A 23,587-nucleotide genomic window follows, 5' to 3' on the forward strand; every position below is an offset into this window, starting at 1 on the left:
CAACTGTAGTAACACCTCTCTGCCCCTGTACTCAAATCCCCTCGCTATGAAGGCCAACAAGCCATTTGCTTTCTTAACCGCCTGCTGTACCTGCATGCCAACCTTCAATGACTGATGTACCATGACACCCAGGTCTCGTTGCACCTCTCCTTTTCCTAATCTGTCACCATTCAGATAATAGTCTGTCTCTCTGTTTTTACCACCAAAGTGGATAACCTCACATTTATCTACATTATACTTCATCTGCCATGCATTTGCCCACTCACCTAACCTATCCAAGTCACTCTGCAGCCTCATAGCATCCTCCTCGCAGCTCACACTACCACCCAACTTAGTGTCATCCGCAAATTTGGAGATACTACATTTAATCCCCTCATCTAAATCATTAATGTACAATGTAAACAGCTGGGGCCCCAGCACAGAACCTTGCGGTACCCCACTTGTCACTGCCTGCCATTCTGAAAAGTCCCCATTTACTCCTACTCTTTGCTTCCTGTCTGTCAACCAGTTCTCAATCCACGTCAGCACACTACCCCCAATCCCATTGTACTTTAACTTTGCACATTAATCTCTTGTGTGGGACCTTGTTGAAAGCCTTCTGAAAGTCCAAATACACCACATCAACTGGTTCGCCCTTGTCCACTCTACTGGAAACATCCTCAAAAAATTCCAGAAGATTTGTCAAGCATGATTTCCCTTTCACAAATCCATGCTGACTTGGACCTATCATGTCACCTATTTCCAAATGCGCTGCTATGACATCCTTAATAATTGATTCCATCATTTTACCCACTACCGATGTCAGGCTGACCGGTCTATAATTCCCTGTTTTCTCTCTCCCTCCTTTTTTAAAAAGTGGGGTTACATTGGCTACCCTCCACTCGATAGGAACTGATCCATAGTCTATGGAATGTTGGAAAATGACTGTCAATGCATCCGCTATTTTCAAGGCCACCTCCTTAAGTACTCTGGAATGCAGTCCATCAGGCCCTGGAGATTTATCGGCCTTCATTCCCATCAATTTCCCCAACACAATTTCCCGACTAATAAGGATTTCCCTCAGTTCCTCCTTCTTACTAGACCCTCTGACCCCTTTTATATCCGGAAGGTTGTTTGTGTCCTCCTTAGTGAATACCGAACCAAAGTACTTGTTCAATTGGTCTGCCATTTCTTTGTTCCCCGTTATGACTTCCCCTGATTCTGACTGCAGGGGACCTACGTTTGTCTTTACTAACCTTTTTCTCTTTACATATCTATAGAAACTTTTGCAGTCCGTCTTAATGTTCCCTGCAAGCTTCTTCTCGTACTCTATTTTCCCTGCCCTAATCAAACCCTTTGTCCTCCTCTGCTGAGTTCTAAATTTCTTCCAGTCCCCGGGTTCACTGCTATTTCTGGCCAATTTATATGCCACTTCCTTGGTTTTAATACTATCCCTGATTTCCTTTGATAGCCACGGTTGAGCCACCTTCCCTTTTTTATTTTTACGCCAGACAGGAATGTACAATTGTTGTAATTCATCCATGCGGTCTCTAAATGTCTGCCATTGCCCATCCACAGTCAACCCCTTCAGTATCATTCGCCAATCTATCCTAGCCAATTCACGCCTCATACCTTCAAAGTCCCCTTCTTTAAGTTCTGGACCATGGTCTCTGAATTAACTGTTTCATTCTCCATCCTAATGTAGAATTCCACCATATTATGGTCACTCTTCCCCAAGGGGCCTCGCACAACGAGATTGCTAATTAATCCTCTCTCATTACACAACACCCAGTCTAAGATGGCCTCCCCCCTAGTTGGTTCCTCGGCATATTGGTCTAGAAAACCATCCCTTATGCACTCCAGGAAATCCTCCTCCACCGTATTGCTTCCAGTTTGGTTAGCCCAATCTATGTGCATATTAAAGTCACCCATTATAACTGCTGCACCTTTATTGCATGCACTCCTAATTTCCTGTTTGATACCCTCCCCAACATCACTACTACTGTTTGGAGGTCTGTACACAACTCCCACTATCGTTTTTTGCCCTTTGGTGTTCTGCAGCTCTACCCATATAGATTCCACATCATCCAAGCTAATGTCCTTCCTAACTATTGCATTAATCTCCTCTTTAACCAGCAATGCTACCCCACCTCCGTTTCCTTTTATTCCATCCTTCCTGAATGTTGAATACCCTTGGATGTTGAGCTCCCAGCCCTGATCATTCCTGGAGCCACGTCTCCGTAATCAGAGCAGAGGGAGCAGGATAGTTAGAATAAATCCGTGGCTTTGAGCAGTGGTGCAAGAGGGAGGGACTCAAATCCCTGGGGCGTCGGAACCAGTTCTGGGGCGGGGGCGCGGAGTACAAAAGGGACGGTCTGCACTCGGGCAGGACTGGAACGGATGTCCTGGGGGGTAACATTTGCCCATGCAGTTCGGGAGTGTTGAAACTAATATGGCAGGGGGATGGGAACCTATGCAGTGAGACAGGGCGAAGTAATGTGGAGTCAGAAACAGATGGTAGAAAGGTAAAAAGCAATAGTGGAAGGCCGAGTAAACAAAGGCAAGAAACAAAAAGGGCCGCACTACATCATAATTCTAAAAGGACACATTTTTTAACAAGCCTGAAGGCTTTGTGCCTGAATGCAAAGGAGTATCTGTAATAAACTGGATGAATTAACTGTGCAAATAGATGTAAACAGAGAGGATGTGATTGGGATTACACTGATACATGCTGGCAACATCACTGCGGGTGACGTCAGCGCCAGCCCTCTGTTCCTGGGCGAGAGGGGGCGGGGTCTGCTGGCTCCTCCCCCCCCCACCGCCCTCACACAGCGCATGCGTCCTCCAACCTCACTGGAAGGGGGGGGCGTGGCGGCGGGTCGGAGCAGTCCGCACCCGGCATGCCTCGCGTCGGCGGACGCGACACATGCGCAGTGGCTCCGCGCTCGCCCCCCTACCAAGATGGCGCCGCGACGCCGGCGTCCTTCCCTCAGCAAGATGGCGGCCCGCCCGCCGCCGCCGCCGTCGCCGCTGGAGCGCGCATTCCGGCGGGAGCTGACGTGCCCGGTCTGCCTGCAGCTGCTCGGACAGCCCGTGGTGCTGGGCTGCGGCCACAGCTTCTGCCGCCGCTGCATCGTCCAGGTCTGGGAGAGCGGCGAGCGGCGGCGGCGGGAGGCCGAGGCCGAGGCTGAGGCCGGCGTCGTCTCCGGGGCAACGGCGGGCCCGGCCGGCGGCTACCCCTGCCCCCAGTGCCGGCAGGTAGGTGGCGCCCGACTTCCGCTCCGGCTGCCCCTCTGTTGTGCTCGCTTCCGGTCCAACATTGCCCCTCTGTTGTGCTCACTTCCGGTCCAACATTGCCCCCTCTGTTGTGCTCACTTCCGGTCCAACATTGCCCCTGTTCTCATTTCTTACCAAATTGTTCCCTGCCCTCTCACGCTGACTTGCTGTCACGCTTGTCACTGTCACCCTGTCCCCGTCACGCTCGCTTCCTGTCACACTGTCCCCGTCACGCTCGCTTCCTGTCACACTGTCCCCGTCACGCTCGCTTCCTGTCACACTCGCTTCCTGTCACACTGTACCCGTCACGCTCGCTTCCTGTCACACTGTACCCATCACGCTCGCTTCCTGTCACACTCGCTTTCTGTCACACTGTCCCCGTCACGCTCGCTTCCTGTCACACTGTCCCCATCATACTCGCTTCCTGTCACGCTCGCTTCCTGTCACACTGTACCCATCACGCTCGCTTCCTGTCACACTGTCCCCGTCATGCTCGCTTCCTGTCACATTGTCCCCGTCATGCTCGCTTCCTGTCACACTGTCCCCGTCATGCTCGCTTCCTGTCACCCTGTCCCCGTCACGCTCGCTTCCTGTCACCCTGTCCCCGTCACGCTCGCTTCCTGTCACACTGTCCCCATCATACTCGCTTCCTGTCACGCTCACTTCCTGTCACCCTGTCCCCGTCACGCTCGCTTCCTGTCACACTGTCCCTGTCACGCTCGCTTCCTGTCACGCTGTACCCGTTCACGCTCACTTCCTGTCATGCTGTCCCCGTCACGCTCGCTTCCTGTCACGCTCGCTTCCTGTCACACTGTCCCCGTCACGCTCGCTTCCTGTCACACTGTCCCCGTCACACTCGCTTCCTGTCACGCTCGCTTCCTGTCACACTGTACCCATCATGCTCGCTTCCTGTCACACTGTACCCATCATGCTCGCTTCCTGTCACACTGTACCCATCATGCTCGCTTCCTGTCACACTGTACCCATCACGCTCGCTTCCTGTCACACTCGCTTCCTGTCACGCTCGCTTCCTGTCACACTGTCCCCGTCATACTCGCTTCCTGTCACGCTCGCTTCCTGTCACGCTCGCTTCCTGTCACACTGTACCCATCACGCTCGCTTCCTGTCACACTGTCCCCGTCACACTCGCTTCCTGTCACGCTCGCTTCCTGTCACACTGTACCCATCACGCTCGCTTCCTGTCACACTGTCCCCGTCACGCTCGCTTCCTGTCACACTGTCCCCGTCATGCTCGCTTCCTGTCACGCTGCCCCCGTCACGCTCGCTTCCTGTCACACTACCCCGTCACGCTCGCTTCCTGTCACGCTGTACCCGTTCACGCTCACTTCCTGTCATGCTGTCCCCGTCATGCTCGCTTCCTGTCACACTGTCCCCGTCATGCTCGCTTCCTGTCACACTGTCCCCGTCACACTCGCTTCCTGTCACGCTCGCTTCCTGTCACACTGTACCCATCATGCTCGCTTCCTGTCACACTGTACCCATCACGCTCGCTTCCTGTCACACTCGCTTCCTGTCACACTGTCCCCGTCACGCTCGCTTCCTGTCACACTGACCCCGTCATACTCGCTTCCTGTCACGCTCGCTTCCTGTCACACTGACCCCGTCACGCTGGCTTCCTGTCACACTGTCCCCGTCACGCTCGCTTCCTGTCATGCTGTCCCCGTCACACTCGCTTCCTGTCACGCTGTCCCCGTCACGCTCGCTTCCTGTCACACTGTCCCCGTCACGCTCGCTTCCTGTCACGCTGTCCCCGTCACGCTCGCTTCCTGTCACACTACCCCGTCACGCTCGCTTCCTGTCACCCTGTCCCCGTCACGTTCGCTTCCTGTCACGCTGTACCCGTTCACGGTCACTTCCTGTCACGCTGACCCCGTCACGCTCGCTTCCTGTCACGCTGTCCCCGTCATGCTCACTTCCTGTCACACTCGCTTCCTGTCACACTGTCCCCGTCACGCTCGCTTCCTGTCACACTGTCCCCATCACGCTCGCTTCCTGTCACACTGTCCCCGTCACACTCGCTTCCTGTCACACTGTCTCCGTCATGCTCGCTTCCTGTCACACTGTCCCCGTCATGCTCGCTTCCTGTCACGCTGTCCCCGTCACACTCGCTTCCTGTCACGCTCGCTTCCTGTCACACTGTCCCCGTCATGCTCGCTTCCTGTCACACTGTCCCCGTCATGCTCGCTTCCTGTCACACTGTCCCCGTCATGCTCGCTTCCTGTCACGCTGTCCCCGTCACACTCGCTTCCTGTCACGCTCGCTTCCTGTCACACTGTACCCATCACGCTCGCTTCCTGTCACACTGTCCCCGTCACGCTCGCTTCCTGTCACACTGTCTCCGTCATGCTCGCTTCCTGTCACACTGTCCCCGTCATGCTCGCTTCCTGTCACGCTGTCCCTGTCACGCTCGCTTCCTGTCACACTGTCCCCGTCACGCTCGCTTCCTGTCACACTGTCTCCGTCATGCTCGCTTCCTGTCACGCTGTCCCCGTCACGCTCGCTTCCTGTCACACTACCCCGTCACGCTCGCTTCCTGTCACGCTGTACCCGTTCACGCTCACTTCCTGTCACGCTGTCCCCGTCACGCTCGCTTCCTGTCACACTACCCCGTCACGCTCGCTTCCTGTCACCCTGTCCCCGTCACGCTCGCTTCCTGTCACACTGTCCCCGTCACGCTCGCTTCCTGTCACGCTGTCCCCGTCACGCTCGCTTCCTGTCACCCTGTCCCCGTCACGCTCGCTTCCTGTCACGCTGTACCCGTTCACGCTCACTTCCTGTCATGCTGTCCCCGTCACGCTCGCTTCCTGTCACACTGACCCCGTCACGCTGGCTTCCTGTCACACTGACCCCGTCACGCTGGCTTCCTGTCACGCTGTCCCCGTCACGCTCACTTCCTGTCACACTGTCCCCGTCACGCTCGCTTCCTGTCACACTGGCTCGTCCTACATATTTCCTGGCTGCTACCATCCTGATACGCTTATTGCTGTCACAGGCCCATCCTGTCACGCCTTCAGCCCACCGGGCGCACTTGCATCGCGGTTCTCTTCGCGTCACTCTCCAATTCCCGTCACTCCCTTTACCCGTTTCGCTGAGTCCCTGAATATATTCACGGCTGAGACCGATAGTTTTTTGGACTCTGGGGGAATCGAGGGTTATGGGGATCGGGCCGTGACCGTATTGAATGGCGGAGCGGGCTCGAGGGGCCGTATGGCCAACTCCTGCTCCTATTTCTTACATTCTTAAAATGTCACACTGCGAGCGATACCACGGCTGATCCTGGGAGCCAGTTGCCTGGGTCTCCGGATTGGCAGATCTCGGGGAACTGCATGTGGCCGACGGGACCCAGTTAGGATTGTGGTGTCCCTCAATTTGAAAACGAACGCTGTCACGAATTGATGGAATGGAAAGCAAGCAAGAAAAATGTGAAGAAAAAAGAGTGTATAGCAGGGAGGGAGTCTGAGTTTTACTGAAATACCAGTAACAACGCTGTGCATTGTCCGCTTAACTGTACATCAATGACCCAATTGTCTGAGATTATGGAAATGCAATGATTAGGGAAATACAAACCGGCCTAATCGAGACTCGAACAGTAACGTGTATTTATATAGCGCCTTTAACGTCGAGAAACGTCCCAAGGCGCTTCACAGGAGTATTATGTGATACAAATTTGACCCCGAGCCGCATAAAGAGAAATTAGGGACAGGTGACCAAAAGCTGGGTCAGAGAGGTCGGTTTTAAAGAGCGTCTTGAAGGAGGAGAGAGAGACGGAGAGGTTTAGGGAGGGAGTTCCAGAGCTTGGGGCCCAGGCAGCTGAAGGCACGGCCGCCAATGGTGGAGCGATTATAATCGGGGATGTTCAACAGCGCAGAATTAGTGGAGCACAGAAATCTCGGGGGGTTGTGGGGCTGGAGGAGGTTACAGAGATAGGGAGGGGTGTAGGGGCTGGAGGAGGTTACAGAGATAGGGAGGGGTGTAGGGGCTGGAGGGGGTTCCAGAGATAGGGAGGGGTGTAGGGGCTGGAGGAGGTTACAGAGATAGGGAGGGGTGTAGGGGCTGGAGGGGGTTACAGAGATAGGGAGGGGTGTAGGGACTGGAGGGGGTTACAGAGATAGGGAGGGGGGGCGAGGGCCATGGAGGGATTTGTAAACAAGGATGAGAATTTTGAAATCGAGATGTTGGTTAACCGGGAACCAATGTAGGTCAGCGAGCACAGGGGGTGATGGGTGAGCGGGACTCGGTGCGAGTTAGGACACGGGGCAGCGAGCACAGGGGGTGATGGGTGAGCGGGACTCGGTGTGAGTTAGGACACGGGTCAGTGAGCACGGGGGGTGATGGGTGAGCGGGACTCAGTGTGAGTTAGGACACGGGTCAGCGAGCACAGGGGGTGATGGGTGAGCGGGACTCGGTGCGAGTTAGGACACGGGGCAGCGAGCACAGGGGGTGATGGGTGAGCGGGACTCGGTGTGAGTTAGGACACGGGTCAGTGAGCACGGGGGGTGATGGGTGAGCGGGACTCAGTGTGAGTTAGGACACGGGTCAGTGAGCACAGGGGGTGATGGGTGAGCGGGACTCAGTGTGAGTTAGGACACGGGTCAGTGAGCACAGGGGGTGATGGGTGAGCGGGACTTGGTGCGAGTTAGGACACGGGGGCAGTGAGCACAGGGGGTGATGGGTGAGAGGGACTCGGTGCGAGTTAGGACACGGGGGCAGCGAGCACGGGGGGTGATGGGTGAGCGGGACTGGGTGTGAGTTAGGACACGGGGGCAGCGAGCACGGGGGATGATGGGTGAGCGGGACTGGGTGTGAGTTAGGACACGGGGGCAGCGAGCACGGGGGGTGATGGGTGAGCGGGACTGGGTGCGAGTTAGGACACGGGGGCAGTGAGCACAGGGGGTGATGGGTGAGCGGGACTCGGTGCGAGTTAGGACACGGGGGCAGCGAGCACGGGGGGTGATGGGTGAGCGGGACTGGGTGTGAGTTAGGACACAGGGGCAGCGAGCACGGGGGGTGATGGGTGAGCGAGGACTCGGTGCGAGTTAGGACACGGGGGCAGCGAGCACGGGGGGGGGGGCGATGGGTGAGTGGGGACTCGGTGCGAGTTAGGACACGGGGGGGAGCAGCCGAGTTTTGGATCACCTCGAGTTTACGTCGGGTAGAATGTGGGAGGCCGGCCAGGAGCGCAGCGCGTCGGAATAGTCAAGTCTGGAGATAACGAGGGCACGGACGAGGGCTTCCGCAGCGGATGAGCTGAGGCAGGGGACGGAGACGGGCGATGTTACAGGTGGAAACAGGCGGGTTTAGTTATGGCATGGATGTGCGATCGAAAGCTCATTTCAGGGTCAAATCTGACACCAAGGCTGAAGAAAAAGTGCATACAGTTAGTTTTATGCTGATTGCTCTCTCTTGTTCTGTTGTCCTCTCACCTTTGCCTGCAGACCTTTCCCAATAAGAACCTCACCAAGAATTTTTTGGCTGCAAACTTAGTGGAGAAACTGCAGGAAATGAAGGCCGTCTCCAAGTCTCACAGCCGCCCAGCTCAGAAGCTGTGTGAGAGACATCAGAATCCCATGAGCATGTACTGTGTGACAGACCAGAAGATCTTGTGCGACTTCTGTCAATTGTCAAGAGCTCACAGGTAAAGGCAACCCATTCTCATCATAGGCGAGGATGACTCGAGCGAGGATGACTTGCTTCCACACGAGTTCACAGATGTTTCAATGAAGGACCCGATGTTCCAGTCCTGAACTCCAATTGAGGGGGTGGAAGATTCCTGTGTGTGGATTTTTTTAACGTGGGGTGACCGTTGCACACCAGCCACCACACGGGGCTTGACAGAGCGAGGTCTTGGTCCAGGGGCAAGGGTTAACCAGGACGACTGGAGACCAGCTCTGTCCTCCGCCCCGATCTCTCTCCGCCCCCGATCTCTCTCCGCCCCGATCTCTCGCCGCTCCTCCGCCCCCGATCTCTCGCCGCTCCTCCGTCCCCGATCTCTCGCCGCTCCTCCGCCCCGATCTCTCGCCGCTCCTCCGCCCCGATCTCTCGCCGCTCCTCCGCCCCCGATCTCTCGCCACTCCTCCGCCCCCGATCTCTCGCCGCTCCTCCGCCCCGATCTCTCGCCGCTCCTCCGCCCCGATCTCTCGCCGCTCCTCCGCCCCCGATCTCTCGCCGCTCCTCCGCCCCGATCTCTCGCCCGCTCCTCCGCCCCGATCTCTCGCCGCTCCTCCGCCCCGATCTCTCGCCGTTCCTCCGCCCCCGATCTCTCGCCGCTCCTCCGCCCCCGATCTCTCGCCCGCTCCTCCGCCCCCGATCTCTCGCCGCTCCTCCGCCCCCGATCTCTCGCCGCTCCTCCGCCCCCGATCTCTCGCCGCTCCTCCGCCCCCGATCTCTCGCCGCTCCTCCGCCCCCGATCTCTCGCCGCTCCTCCGCCCCGACCTTTCCATTAGCCGTGGAATCAGCAGCCTGAAACGTTGGCGTAAAATCTCACGGAGCATAGGCCCTCAGCTCCGGAATGCCCGCCAAAACATACGAACGATGACAGACAGGTAAAGACCCTCTGGCCCAACGAGCCCATCCCACACAATCCCGATAGCTTGTGTATCACAACATATACCCTCCCCACCCGGGGAGAGGCAAAAACACAGATTAAAAACCCAGGCCAATCTGGGGAAAGCCCTCTCCGACCATCCAGGCGATTGAAACTAGTCCAGGAGATCACCCTGGTCCTGACGTCCCTGCAGTAACTATCCTTCTGTCAGAGATGATCTCCGCCGAGGCAGAAACAAATCCAGCTCTTGCTTGAAGGAATTCTGCGAATCTGCATCCACCACCAGGGCGGCTTGTTCCAGAGACGTACTATTCTCTGGGGAAAACACCTCGCCGCCTCTCTCCTCCTTTACGAGGCTCCTTAAAACCTCCCAAATCCGTGCCCGAGGTGCTTCACAGGGGTATTAGGAGATTTAAAAATTTCACACCGAGCCACGTAAGGAGATATTAGGGACAGGTGACCAAAAGCTGGGTCAAAGAGGTCGATTTTAAGGAGTGTCTTGAAGGAGGAGAGAGGCGTGGAGAGGTTTAGGGAGGGAGTTCCAGAGCTTGGGGCCCAGGCAGCTGAAGGCACGGCCACCGATGGTGGAGCGATGGAAACCGGGGGATGCTCAGGGGGGCAGAATTAGAGGAGCGCAGAGATCTCGGGGGGGGTTGGAGGAAGTTACAGAGATAGGGAGGAGGTTACAGAGATAGGGAGGGGTGTAGGGCTGGAGGAGGTTACAGAGATAGGGAGGAGTGTAGGGGCTGGAGGGGGTTACAGAGATAGGGAGGGGTGTAGGGGCTGGAGGGGGTTACAGAGATAAGGAGGGGTGTAGGGGCTGGAGGAGGTTACGGAGATAGGGAGGGGTGTAGGGGCTGCAGGGGGTTACAGAAATAGGGAGGGGTGTAGAGGCTGCAGGAGGTTACAGAGATAGGGAGGGGTGTAGGGGCTGGAGGAGGTTACAGAGATAGGGAGGGGTGTAGGGGCTGGGGGAGATTACAGAGATAGGGAGGGGACGAGGGCCATGGAGGGATTTGTAAACACAGATGAGAATTTTGAAATCGAGGCGTTGCTTAACCAGGAGCTAATGTAGGTCAGCGAGCCCAGGGGGTGATGGGTGAGCGGGACTCGGTGCGAGTTAGGACACGGGGGCAGCGAGCACAGGGGGTGATGGGTGAGCGGGACTCGGTGCGAGTTAGGACACGGGGGCAGCGAGCACAGGGGGTGATGGGTGAGCGGGACTCGGTGCGAGTTAGGACACGGGGGCAGCGAGCACAGGGAGTGATGGGTGAGAGGGACTCGGTGCGAGTTAGGACACGGGGGCAGCGAGCACAGGGGGTGATGGGTGAGCGGGACTCGGTGTGAGTTAGGACACGGGGGCAGCGAGCACAGGGGGTGATGGGTGAGCGGGACTCGGTGCGAGTTAGGACACGGGGGCAGCGAGCACAGTGGGTGATGGGTGAGCGGGACTCGGTGTGAGTTAGGACACGGGGGCAGCGAGCCCAGGGGGTGATGGGTGAGCGGGGCTCGGTGCGAGTTAGGACACGGGGTCAGCCGAGTTTCGGATCACCTCTAGATTACGTCGGGTAGAATGTGGGAGGCCAGCCAGGAGTGGAATAGTCAAGTCTAGAGGCAACTTTAACTCCACATGAGCCTCCTCTCACCCTCTATTCCCTTCTCCCTCATTGGCTTGTCTAGCCTCCCCTTAAATGCATCGATACTATTCGCCTCAACCCCTCCCTGTGGCAGCGAGTCCCACATTCTCACCGCTCTCTGGGTGAAGGTACAAAACGGATAGTAAAAGCGGCCTTGCTAGAGTCACCCGCACCCCACGAACAAACGCTTTAAAATAAAATAATGCCCCTGTCGGATTAATCTGTGCCATTCAGGGAATGTTTGACGTCTTTTTATTTCTCCTGGTGTCTAGGACCTGTGATGTTCTTCTAGTTCACGAATTAATTGAAGAGTTCCCGGTAAGCAGCCCTGTTGTAATATTTGTGTAAAGGAAAGAGCGGGTTGCCCCCGGCGATTATAAGTGACCCAACTCGCCTGTCATCAGCATTCAAATCAGATGGACGTAGAAATCTCCCGCCCTGTTTAAAACTTCATTCATGGGATGTGGATGTCACACAGTATTGGCCATCCCTAATCGCGGCACTCTCTCAGTACCGCCCCTCCGACAGTGCGGCGCTCCCTCAGTACCGCCCCTCCGACAGTGCGGCGCTCTCTCAGTACCGCCCCTCCGACAGTGCGGCGCTCCCTCAGCACTGCCCCTCCGACAGTGCGGCGCTCCCTCAGTACCGCCCCTCCGACAGTGCAGCGCTCCCTCAGTACTGCCCCTCCGACAGTGCGGCGCTCCCTCAGTACTGCCCCTCCGACAGTGCGGCGCTCCCTCAGTACTGCCCCTCCGACAGTGCGGCGCTCCCTCAGTACTGCCCCTCCGACAGTGCGGCGCTCCCTCAGTACCGCCCCTCCGACAGTGCGGTGCTCCCTCAGTAACGCCCCTCCGACAGTGCGGGGCTCCCTCAGTACCGCCCCTCCGACAGTGCGGCTCTCCCTCAGCACTGCCCCTCCGACAGTGCGGCGCTCCCTCAGTACTGCCCCTCCGACAGTGCGGCGCTCCCTCAGTACCGCCCCTCCGACAGTGCGGCGCTCCCTCAGCACCGCCCCTCCGACAGTGCAGTGCGGCGCTCCCTCAGTACCGCCCCTCCGACAGTGCGGCTCTCCCTCAGTACCGCCCCTCCGACAGTGCGGTGCTCCCTCAGTAACGCCCCTCCGACAGTGCGGGGCTCCCTCAGTACCGCCCCTCCGACAGTGCGGCTCTCCCTCAGTACTGCCCCTCCGACAGTGCGGCGCTCCCTCAGTACCGCCCCTCCGACAGTGCAGCGCTCCCTCAGTACTGCCCCTCCGACAGTGCGGCGCTCCCTCAGTACTGCCCCTCCGACAGTGCGGCGCTCCCTCAGTACTGCCCCTCCGACAGTGCGGCGCTCCCTCAGTACTGCCCCTCCGACAGTGCGGCGTTCCCTCAGTACTGCCCCTCCGACAGTGCGGCGCTCCCTCAGTACCGCCCCTCCGACAGTGCGGCGCTCCCTCAGTACCGCCCCTCCGACAGTGCGGCGCTCCCTCAGTACTGCCCCTCCGACAGTGCGACGCTCCCTCAGTACCGCCCCTCCGACAGTGCGGCGCTCCTTCAGTACCGCCCCTCCGACAGTGCGGCGCTCCCTCAGTACCGCCCCTCCGACAGTGCGGCGCTCCCTCAGTACCGCCCCTCCGACAGTGCGGCGCTCCCTCAGTACTGCCCCTCCGACAGTGCGGCGCTCCCTCAGTACTGCATTGGGAGCACCAGTCTAGACTTTTGTGCTCAAGTCCCTGGAGTGGGACTTGATTCCAGAAACTCTGACATGCTGACACATAAAAACATAAGAACTAGGAGTCGGCTATTCGGCCCCTCGAGCCTGCTCCGCCATTTAATAAGATCACGGCTGATCTTCGACCTCAACTCCACTTCCCTGCCCGATCCCCATATCCCAAAATCTCTCGATCTCGGCCTTGAATATACTCAACGACTGAGCCTCCACAGGCCTCTGGGGCAGAGAATCCCAAAGATTCACCCCCCTCTGAGTGAAAAAATTCCTCCTCATCTCAGTCCTAAATGGCCGAGCCCTTATCCTGAGACTGTGTGACCCCTGGTTCTAGACTCCCCAGCCCGGGGGATACATCCTCCCTGCATCTACCCGGTCAATCCCCCTCAGAATCTTGTATGTTTCAATGAGATCACCTCTCCTTCTCCTAAACTCCAGCGAATCATCATAATCATCATAGGCAGTCCCTCGGAATTGAGGAAGACTTGCTTCCACTCTTAAAGTGAGTCCTTAGGTGGCTGAACAGCCCAATACAAAGAGCCACAGTCCCTGTCACAGGTGGGACAGACAGTGGTTGAGGGAAGGGGAGGGTGGGACAGGTTTGCCGCACGCTCCTTCCGCTGCCTGCGCTTGGTTTCTGCACGCTCTCGGCGACGAGACTCGAGGTGCTCAGCGCCCTCCCGGATGCACTTCCTCCACTTAGGGCGGACTGGTCTTTGGGCCAGGGACTCCCAGGTGTCGGTGGGGATGTTGCACTTTATCAGGGAGGCTTTGAGGGTGGTCCCTTGTAACGTTTCCTCTGCCCACCTTTGGCTCGTTTGCCGTGAAGGAGTTCCGAGTAGAGCGCTTGCTTTGGGAGTTTCGTATCGGGGGCATGCGGACAATGTGGCCCTGCCCAGCGGAGCTGATCGAGTGTGGTCAGTGCTTTGAAGGTTCACCAGACTGAATCCCGGGATGGCAGGACTGACATATGAGGAGAGACTGGATCGACTGGGCCTGTATTCACTGGAATTTAGAAGAATGAGAGGGGATCTCATAGAAACATATCAAATTCTGACGGGATTGGACAGGTTAGATGCAGGAAGAATGTTCCCGATGTTGGGGAAGTCCAGAACCAGGGGGTCACAGTCTCAGGATAAGGGGTAAGCCATTTAGGACCGAGATGAGGAGAAACTTCTTCACTCAGAGAATTGTGAACCTGTGGAATTCTCTACCGCAGAAAGTTGTTGAGGCCAATTCGTTGGATATATTCAAAAGGGAGTTAGATGTGGCCCTTACGGCTAAAGGGATCAAGGGGTATGGAGAGAAAGCAGGAATGGGGTACTGAAGTTGCATGATCAGCCATGATCATATTGAATGGTGGTGCAGGCTCGAAGGGCCGAATGGCCTGCTCCTGCACCTATTTTCTATGTTTCGATGCTGGGGATGTTGGGCCTGGTCGAGGACGCTAACGTTGGTGCGTCTGTCCTCCCAGGGGGATTTGTAGGATCTTGCGGAGACATCGTTGGTGGTATTTCTCCTGCGGTTTGAGGTGTCTCCTGATTTTTTTTAAGGCCCATGTGGCACATTTACAAAACAAATAGTGTGCAATTTTTGAAACTATTCAAAAAAATACCCCGAAACGATGCACTTAACGCACTTAGACTGTACATGGAGAGAATATAGGCCTAGGCTCCTGACGGGACAATCCCTCCCCTCCAATCCCAGGAATCAGTCTGGTGAACCTTCGCTGCACTCCCTCAATGGCGTAGATCAAGGAATGGGTTGAGGCCAACCTCCCGGATACATTTAAGGGGCAGCTAAATAAGTGCGTGAGCGGGAAAGGACTCTCTGTTCATGTTTCAGGTTTGCAGCAGGACTTGCGCCTCTCGGTACTAACTTTGCGACGTGGCTTTCTTTCAAACCATTCTCCCGCCCGGCCTCCACCGCCTTTCTGCGGGGAACCCCCGGGGGCGGCAGAAACGGAAGCGAGAGCTGCAGGCGAAAATCGGACAGGAGTTCAGCGAGCTGATTGAGTTTCTGATCGAGGAGCGGGAGATGTTCCTGCTGCGTCTGGACGAACTGGAGCAGGTGGCCACGGAGGAGGCAGGGCAGGTGGACCTGGGAACCACCATCGTGGAGTTGGAGCAGTCCATCGCCGAGATTCAGAGCAAGTTGAAGCAATCCGTCCCGCTGGAGGTAAAGGACTCTCATCTGGGGTTTGCCGGAGGGTGGGGTGTTGGAGAAGGCGATACTCGGTGGTATGTCGGCAGTTGTGATGCATGCACCTTGTGGGTCGGCTCACTGGTTTGTCGAGCTGGTGGATTTGAACGGGCTGCTCCTCAAATTCTGGTTGGCACTTCAGTCCCACGCTCCTGACCTGTGGGCCCCCTGTGCGGAGGGGAGCGGGCAGGTCCGAGGGCCTGCTCCTGGGCCCTGGCCAAGGGGGCCATCAGCCGGCCCAGGCAGCGGGCGGTCGAGGGGGTCGTTCAGCCCCGACTGCCGGCCTCTCTTCCGCGGGTTATATTCGAGCCGGGGTGTTTCCTGGAGATGGAGCACGCGGTGTCCACCGGTACGCTCGCGGCCTTCCGCGAGAGGTGGGCGCCGGAGGGACTGGAGTGCATCATCACCCCCGGCAACCAAATTTTCACTTGATTGAAGTTTCCTTTAAAGTTTTATTTGGAAATTAGGGCGCTTACCAAAAGGGGGCGCTAGATTTAAAGTGATGCTCAAAAAAAAAAGTTGTTGAGCTGGGAGGGGCTTAGCCAGTCACGTGATGTTCACAAGACTCAATAAAACCCCGGCCAGTTGGGTCTAAGCCGTCCACGATGAGGTATGCAGTTGTGAGCCTAGTGGATGAACTGGTACTGTGTCGTGTGATCGTTAAGCCATTCGCTAATAAACTAGCTCGTTCTTAATAACAAGGTGTTGCGATGAATTCCGAAGCAAAGAAGGATAGATTAAGGAGCCAACCTCCTTTTGCTGTGTGGTTCACAACAACACGTCTCGAGTAAACGCGAGACTCCATAGTGGAGTATATGGATGCACAGAAAGACCTTTCACTGTCTCTGCCCCTTGCCTCAGCTCATCCGCTGCTGAAGCCCTCATCCGTGCCCTCGCTACCTCCAGACTTGACTATCCCAACGCGCTCCCGGCTGGCCTCCCACATTCTACCCGACGTAAACTCGAGGTGATCCAAATCTCGGCTGCCCCCGTGTCCTAACTCGCACCGAGTCCCACTCACCCATCGCCCCCTGTGCTCGCTGCCCCCGTGTCCTAACTCGTACCGAGTCCCGCTCAACCATCACCCCCTGTGCTCGCTGCCCCCGTGTCCTAACTCGCACCGAGTCCCGCTCACACATCGCCCCCTGTGCTCGCTGCCCCCGTGTCCTAACTCGCACCGAGTCCCGCTCACCCATCGCCCCCTGTGCTCGCTGCCCCTGTGTCCTAACTCGCACCGAGTCCCGCTCACCCATCGCCCCCTGTGCTCGCTGCCCCCGTGTCCTAACTCGTACCGAGTCCCGCTCACCCATCACCCCCTGTGCTCGCTGCCCCTGTGTCCTAACTCGCACCGAGTCCCGCTCACCCATCGCCCCCTGTGCTCGCTGCCCCCGTGTCCTAACTCGCACCGAGTCCCGCTCACCCATCACCCCCTGTGCTCGCTGCCCCCGTGTCCTAACTCGCACCGAGTCCCGCTCACCCATTGCCCCCTGTGCTCGCTGCCCCCGTGTCCTAACTCGCACCGAGTCCCGCTCACCCATCACCCCCTGTGCTCGCTGACCGACATTGGCTCCCGGTTAAACAACGCCTCAATTTCAAAATTCTCATCCTTACTTTAAAATCCCTCCATGGCCCTCGCCTCTCCCTATCTCTGTAACCTCCTCAAACCCCACAAATCTACCCGAGATGTCTGCGCTCCTCAAATTCTGCTCTCCCTGATTATAATCGCTCCACCATTGGCGGGTTGAGGGTTTCTGCCTTTATCACCCTTTAAGAACATAAGAAATAGGAGCAGGAGTCGGCCAGTCGGCCCCTCGAGCCTGCTCCGCCATTTAATACGATCATGGCTGATTTGATCATGGACTCAACTCCACTTCCCCGCCCGCTCTCATTCTCTTATCGCTCAAAAATCTGTCTATCTCCGCCTTAAATATATTCAATGTCCCGGCCTCCACAGCTCTCTGGGGCAGAGAATTCCACAGATTTACAACCCTCTGAGAGAAGAAATTCCTCCTCATCTCAGTTTTAAATGGGCGGCCCCTTATTCTAAGATCGTGCCCCCTAGTTCTAGTCTCCCCCATCAGTGGAAACATCCTCTCTGCATCCACCTTGTCGAGCCCCCTCATAATCTGATACGTTTCGATAAGATCACCTCTCATTCTTCTGAATTCCAATGAGTAGAGGCCCAACCTCCTCAACCTTTCCTCATAAGTCAACCCCCTCATCTCCGGAATCAGCCGAGTGAACCTTCTCTGAACTGCCTCCAATGCAAGTACAGTCAGCTCCCGATTATCCGTACACGGATCTAAGGGAGAACCCATGTAACGGTGTTTTTAAAAACTGTCGCACACGTGAATATCTCGATCACCTCAAGTGTCAATCACATACAAATTGAAGCAGGTGAATCCACTGTCATAGAAACATAGAAAATAGGTGCAGGAGCAGGCCATTCGGCCCTTCGAGCCTGCACCACCATTCAATATGATCATGGCTTATCATTCCCTCAGTACCCCATTCCTGCTTTCTCTCCATACCCCTTGATCCCTTTAGCCGTAAGGGCCACATCTAACTCCCTTTTGAATATATCCAACGAACTGGCCTCAACAACTTTCTGTGGTAGAGAATTCCACAGGTTCACAACTCTCTGAGTGAAGAAGTTTCTCCTCATCTTGGTCCTAAATGGTTTACCCCTTATCCTTAGACTGTGTGACCCCTGGTTCTGGACTTCCCCAACATCGGGAACATTCTTCCTGCATCTAACCTGTCCAGTCCCGTCAGAATTTTATATGTTTCTGTGAGATCCCCTCTCATCCTTCTAAATTCCAGTGTATAAAGGCCCAGTTGATCCAGTCTCTCCTCATATGTCAGTCCCGCTATCCCGGGAATCAGTCTGGTGAACCTTCGCTGCACTCCCTCAATAGCAAGAACGTCCTTCCTCAGATTAGGAGACCAAAACTGAACACAATATTTCAGGTGAGGCCTCACCAAGGCCCTGTACAACTGCAGTAAGACCTCCCTGCTCCTGTACTCAAATCCTCTCGCTCTGAAGGCCAACATACCATTTGCCTTCTTCACCGCCTGCTGTACCTACATGCCAACTTTCAATGACTGATGTACCATGACACCCAGGTCTCGTTGCACCTCCCCTTTTCCTAATCTGCCGCCATTCAGATAATATTCTGCCTTCGTGTTTTTGCCCCCAAAGTGGATAACCTCACATTTATCCACATTATACTGCATCTGCCATGTATTTGCCCACTCACCAACCTGTCCAAGTCACCCTGCAGCCTCTTAGCATCCTCCTCACAGCTCACACCGCCACCCAGCTTAGTGTCATCTGCAAACTTGGAGATATTACACTCAATTCCTTCATCTAAATCATTAATGTATATTGTAAATAGCTGGGGTCCCAGCACTGAGCCCTGCGGCACTCCACTAATCACTGCCTGCCATTCTGAAAAGGACCTGTTTATCCCGACTCTCTGCTTCCTGTCAGCCAACCAGTTCTCTATCCACGTCAGTACATTACCCCCAATACCATGTGCTTTAATTTTGCACACCAATCTCTTGTGCGGGACATTGTCAAAAGCCTGTTGTAAGTCTAAATACATCACATCCACTGGTTCTCCCTTGTCCACTCTACTAGTTACATCCTCAAAAAATTCCAGAAGATTTGTCAAGCATGATTTCCCTTTCATAAATCCATGCTGACTTGGACCGATCCTGTCACTGCTTTCCAAATGCGCTGCTATTTCATCTTTAATCATTGATTCCAACATTTTCCCCACTACTGATGTCAGGCTAACCGATCTATAATTCCCCGTTTTCTCTCTCCCTCCTTTTTTAAAAAGTGGTGTTACATTAGCTACCCTCCAGTATACATAGGAACTGATGCAGAGTCGATAGACTGTTGGAAAATGATCACCAATGCATCCACTATTTCTATGGCCACTTCCTTAAGTACTCTTGGATGCAGACTATCAGGTCCCGGGGATTTATCGGCCTTCAATCCCATCAATTTCCCTAACACAATTTTCCGCTTTATAAGGATATCCTTCAGTTCTTCCTTCTCACTAGACCCTCGGTCCCCTAGTATTTCCGGAAGGTTATTTGTGTCTTCCTTCGTGAAAACAGAACCAAAGTATTTGTTTAACTGGTCCGCCATTTCTTTGTTCCCCATTATAAATTCACCTGAATCTGACAAGGGACCTACGTTTGTCTTCACTAATCTTTTTCTCTTCAAATATCTATAGAAGCTTTTGCAGTCAGTTTTTATAATCCCAGCAAGCTTCCTCTCATAATCTATTTTCCCCCTCCTAATTAAACCCTTTGTCCTCCTCTGCTGTATTACAAAATTCTCCCAGTCCTCAGGTTTGCTGCTTTTTCTGGCCAATTTATATGCCTCGTCCTTAATTTCTCTTGTTAGCCACAGTTGAGCCACCTTCCCCGTTTTCTTTTTACTCCAGACAGGGATGTACAATTGTTGAAGTTCATCCATGTGATCTTTAAATGTTTGCCATTGTCTATCCACCGTCAACTCTTTAAGTATCACTCGCCAGTCTATCCTAGCCAATTCACGTCTCGTACCATCGAAGTTACCTTTCCCCAAGTTCAAGACCCTAGTCTATGAATTAACTGTGTCACTTGCCATTTTAATAAAGAATTCTACCATATTATGGTCACTCTTCCCCAAGGGGCCTCGCACAACAAGATTGTTAATTAGTCCTTTCTCATTACACATCACCCAGTCTATGATGGCCAGCCCTCTAGTTGGTTCCTCGACATATTGGTCGAGAAAACCATCCCTAATACACTCCAGGAAATCCTCCTCCACCGCATTGCTACCAGTTTGGTTAGCCCAATCAATATGTAGATTAAAGTCACCCAAGATAACTGCTGTACGTTTATTGCATGCATCCCTAATTTCTTGTTTGATGCTGTCCTCAACCTCACTACTACTATTTGGTGGTCTGTACACAACTCCCACCAGCGTTTTCTGCCCTTTGGTATTCCGCAGCTCCACCCATACAGATTCCACATCATCCAAGCTAATGTCCCTCCTTACTATTGCGTTAATTTCCTCTTTAACCAGCAACGCCACCCCACCTCCTTTTCCTCTCTGCCTATCCTTCCTAAATGTTGAATACCCCTGGATGTTGAGTTCCCAGCCTTGGTCACCCTGGAGCCATGTCTCCGTGATGCCAATTACATCATATCCGTTAACTGCTATCTGCACAATTAATTCGTCCACCTTATTCCGAATACTCCTCGCATTGAGGCACAGAGCCTTCAGGCTTGTCTTTTTAACACCCTTTGCCCCTTTAGGATTTTGCTGTAATGTGGCCCTTTTTGCTTTTTGCCTTGGGTCTCTCTGCCCTCCACTTTTATTTTTCTTCTTTCTATCTTTTGCTTCTGCCCCCATACTACTTCCCTCTGTCTCCCTGCATAGGTTCCCATCCCCTTGCCATATTAGTTTAACTTCTCCCCAACAGCACCAGCAAACACTCCCCCTAGGACAATGGTTCTGGTCCTGGCCAGGTGCAGACCGTCTGGTTTGTACTGGTCCCACCTCCCCCAGAACCGGTTCCAATGCCCCAGGAATTTGAATCCCTCCCTTCTGCACCACTCCTCAAGCCACGTATTCATCTGAGCTATCCTGCGATTCCTACTCTGACTCGCACGTGGCACTGGTAGCAATCCTGAGATTACTACTTTTAAGGTCCTACTTTTTAATTTAGCTCCTAGCTCCCTAAATTCGTCTTGTAGGACTTCATCCCGTTTGGCACCTATATGCACCACGACAACTGGCTGTTTACCCTCCCCCTTCAATATGTCCTGCAACCCGCTCCGAGACATCCTTGACCCTTGCACCAGGGAGGGAACGTACCATCCTGGAGTCTCGGTTGCGGCCGCAGAAACGTCTATCTATTCCCCTTCGAGTAGAATCCCCTATCACTATCATGTATTTTATTACGTTCCCACTAGGAGCAGGGAGGTCTTGCTGCAGTTGTACAAGGTGGCTTTGAGGGTGGTCCCTTGTAACGTTTCCTCTGCCCACCTTTGGCTCGTTTGCCGCGAAGGAGTTTTCCGAGTCGAGCGCCTGCTTTGGGAGTCTCGCGTCGGGGGGGGGGGCATGCGGACAATGTGGCCCCGCCCAGCGGAGCTGGTCGAGTGTGGTCAGTGGAAAGAAACACAGAAATTTACAGCGCAGAAGGAGCCCTGAAGGTTACATATAAACCTACGAGCAATGAACAATGGCGGAAATCCAGCTCCTGGGGCAAACTCTCTCATTGAGCGAGTTTGACGCAGGATTCTGGCTCCTGCCTCTTGTTGCTTGCCTGATGGTATTAAGGTTTGCAAGAGATGGTGACTGCTGGGCTGACAATAATATATATATTTTTTTCCCCTTCCCCTCTCTCGCTGTTCCACAGGAGATGCTGGATTCCATTTCCCGGTAAGCGTGTGCTCCTGCTCATATATATATATATCTATATGTATAAACTCCGTCTGGTCCTGATCTGGGGGAGTTCACCTGCGTCCCTCGAGGTTGAGGGAGGCGGGATTGAGAGACGAGGTTACTGCTGTTCCTCGGCCAGCTTGGGTGGCAACGGCCCAGTTATGGGCTGCCTCTCTCGGGAACCTGTCTGGCTGAAGACTGTTAATATTGCAGTCATCGCATTTGGCTGCTTAAAAGAAAGAAAGACTTGCATTTATATAGCGCCTTTCACAGCCACCGGACGTCCCCAAGCGCCTCACAGCCAATGAAGTACTTTTGGAGTGTGCTCACTGTTGTAATGTGGGAAACGCTCAATTTGCGCACAGCAAGCTCCCACACACAGCGACGTGATAATGACCCGGATCATCTGTTTTAGTGATGTTGGCTGCGGGATAAATATTGGCCCCAGGACACCGGGGAGAACTCCCCCTGCTCTTCTTCCAATAGTGGCCCCGGGATCTTTTACATCCACCCGAGGGGGCAGACGGGGCCTCGGTTTAACGTCTCATCTGAAATACGGCACCTCCGACAGTGCGGCGCTCCCTCAGTACCGCCCCTCCGACAGTGCGGCGCTCCCTCAGTACCGCCCCTCCGACAGTGCGGCGCTCCCTCAGTACCGCCCCTCCGACAGTGCGGCGCTCCCTCAGTACCGCCCCTCCGACAGTGCGGCGCTCCCTCAGTACTGCCCCTCCGACAGTATGGTGCTCCCTCAGTACCGCCCCTCCGACAGTGCGGCGCTCCCTCAGTACCGCCCCTCCGACAGTGCGGCGCTCCCTCAGTACCGCCCCTCCGACAGTGCGGCGCTCCCTCAGTACCGCCCCTCCGACAGTGCGGCACTCCCTCAGTACTGCCCCTCCGACAGTGCGGCGCTCCCTCAGTACTGCCCCTCCGACAGTGCGGCACTCCCTCAGTACCGCCCCTCCAACAGTGCAGTACGGCGCTCCCTCAGTACCACCCCTCCAAGAGTGCAGCGCTCCCTCAGCACTGCCCCTCCGACAGTGCGGCACTTCCTCAGTACTGCCCCTCCGACAGTGCGGCACTTCCTCAGTACTGCCCCTCCGACAGTGCGGCGCTCCCTCAGTACTGCCCCTCCGACAGTGCAGTACGGCGCTCCCTCAGTACCACCCCTCCAAGAGTGCAGCACTTCCTCAGTACTGCCCCTCCGACAGTGCGGCGCTCCCTCAGCACTGCACTGGGAGTGTCGGCCTGGATCTTTGTGCTCAAGTACCCGGAGTGGGACTCGAACCCCCGACCTTCTGACTCAGAGGTGAGGGTGCTGCCCACTGAGCCACGGTGGGCACCGGTAATTCTCCGACTCGGCAATTGCTACTAATGCGCGTGGGGTCCACTTATCGCGAGTCCTGTTGCCATGACGCGCGGAGCTCTGTCGAGATGCCATTATGGGCTTCAAATCGTTCTGCTCTTCCCTCCCACACCTCTGCAGGCCGATCCCAGAGCTGGAGAAAGCCAGCATAGCCATGCTGAACCCACGCGGGGAGCTGTTTACTGGACCCTTTCAGTTCATTGCCTGGAAAAGGATGCTTGATGTCGTCAGCCCAGGTACCAAACACACTGCGTCCCTTTGCTTAGGGGTGGAGTAGCTTGCTTCCTTATTCGTTCCTGGGATGTGGGCGTCGCTGGCCAAGGCCGGCATTTATTGCCCATCCCCCTAATGGCCCTTTGAGGAGGTGGTGGTGAGCCGCCTTCTTGAACCGCTGCAGTCCGTGT

General features: G+C 55.3%; 1 protein-coding gene across 1 annotated transcript in view; it reads left to right on the forward strand.

Moving 5' to 3' along the window:
- The first annotated feature begins 2,940 nt into the window (after positions 1-2,940).
- Positions 2,941-23,587, forward strand: part of LOC139240104 (zinc-binding protein A33-like) — a 28,059-nt gene continuing 7,412 nt past the window's right edge. Inside the window, exons 1-6 of the mRNA XM_070868480.1 lie at positions 2,941-3,237; positions 8,712-8,911; positions 11,730-11,775; positions 15,124-15,342; positions 21,795-21,817; positions 23,304-23,419. Of these exons, the coding sequence (XP_070724581.1) occupies positions 2,941-3,237; positions 8,712-8,911; positions 11,730-11,775; positions 15,124-15,342; positions 21,795-21,817; positions 23,304-23,419 (901 nt within the window). The remainder of the gene's footprint in view (positions 3,238-8,711; positions 8,912-11,729; positions 11,776-15,123; positions 15,343-21,794; positions 21,818-23,303; positions 23,420-23,587) is intronic.

Source organism: Pristiophorus japonicus, chromosome 30, assembly GCF_044704955.1.
Source record: "Pristiophorus japonicus isolate sPriJap1 chromosome 30, sPriJap1.hap1, whole genome shotgun sequence".
NCBI classification, from domain to species: Eukaryota; Metazoa; Chordata; class Chondrichthyes; family Pristiophoridae; genus Pristiophorus; species Pristiophorus japonicus.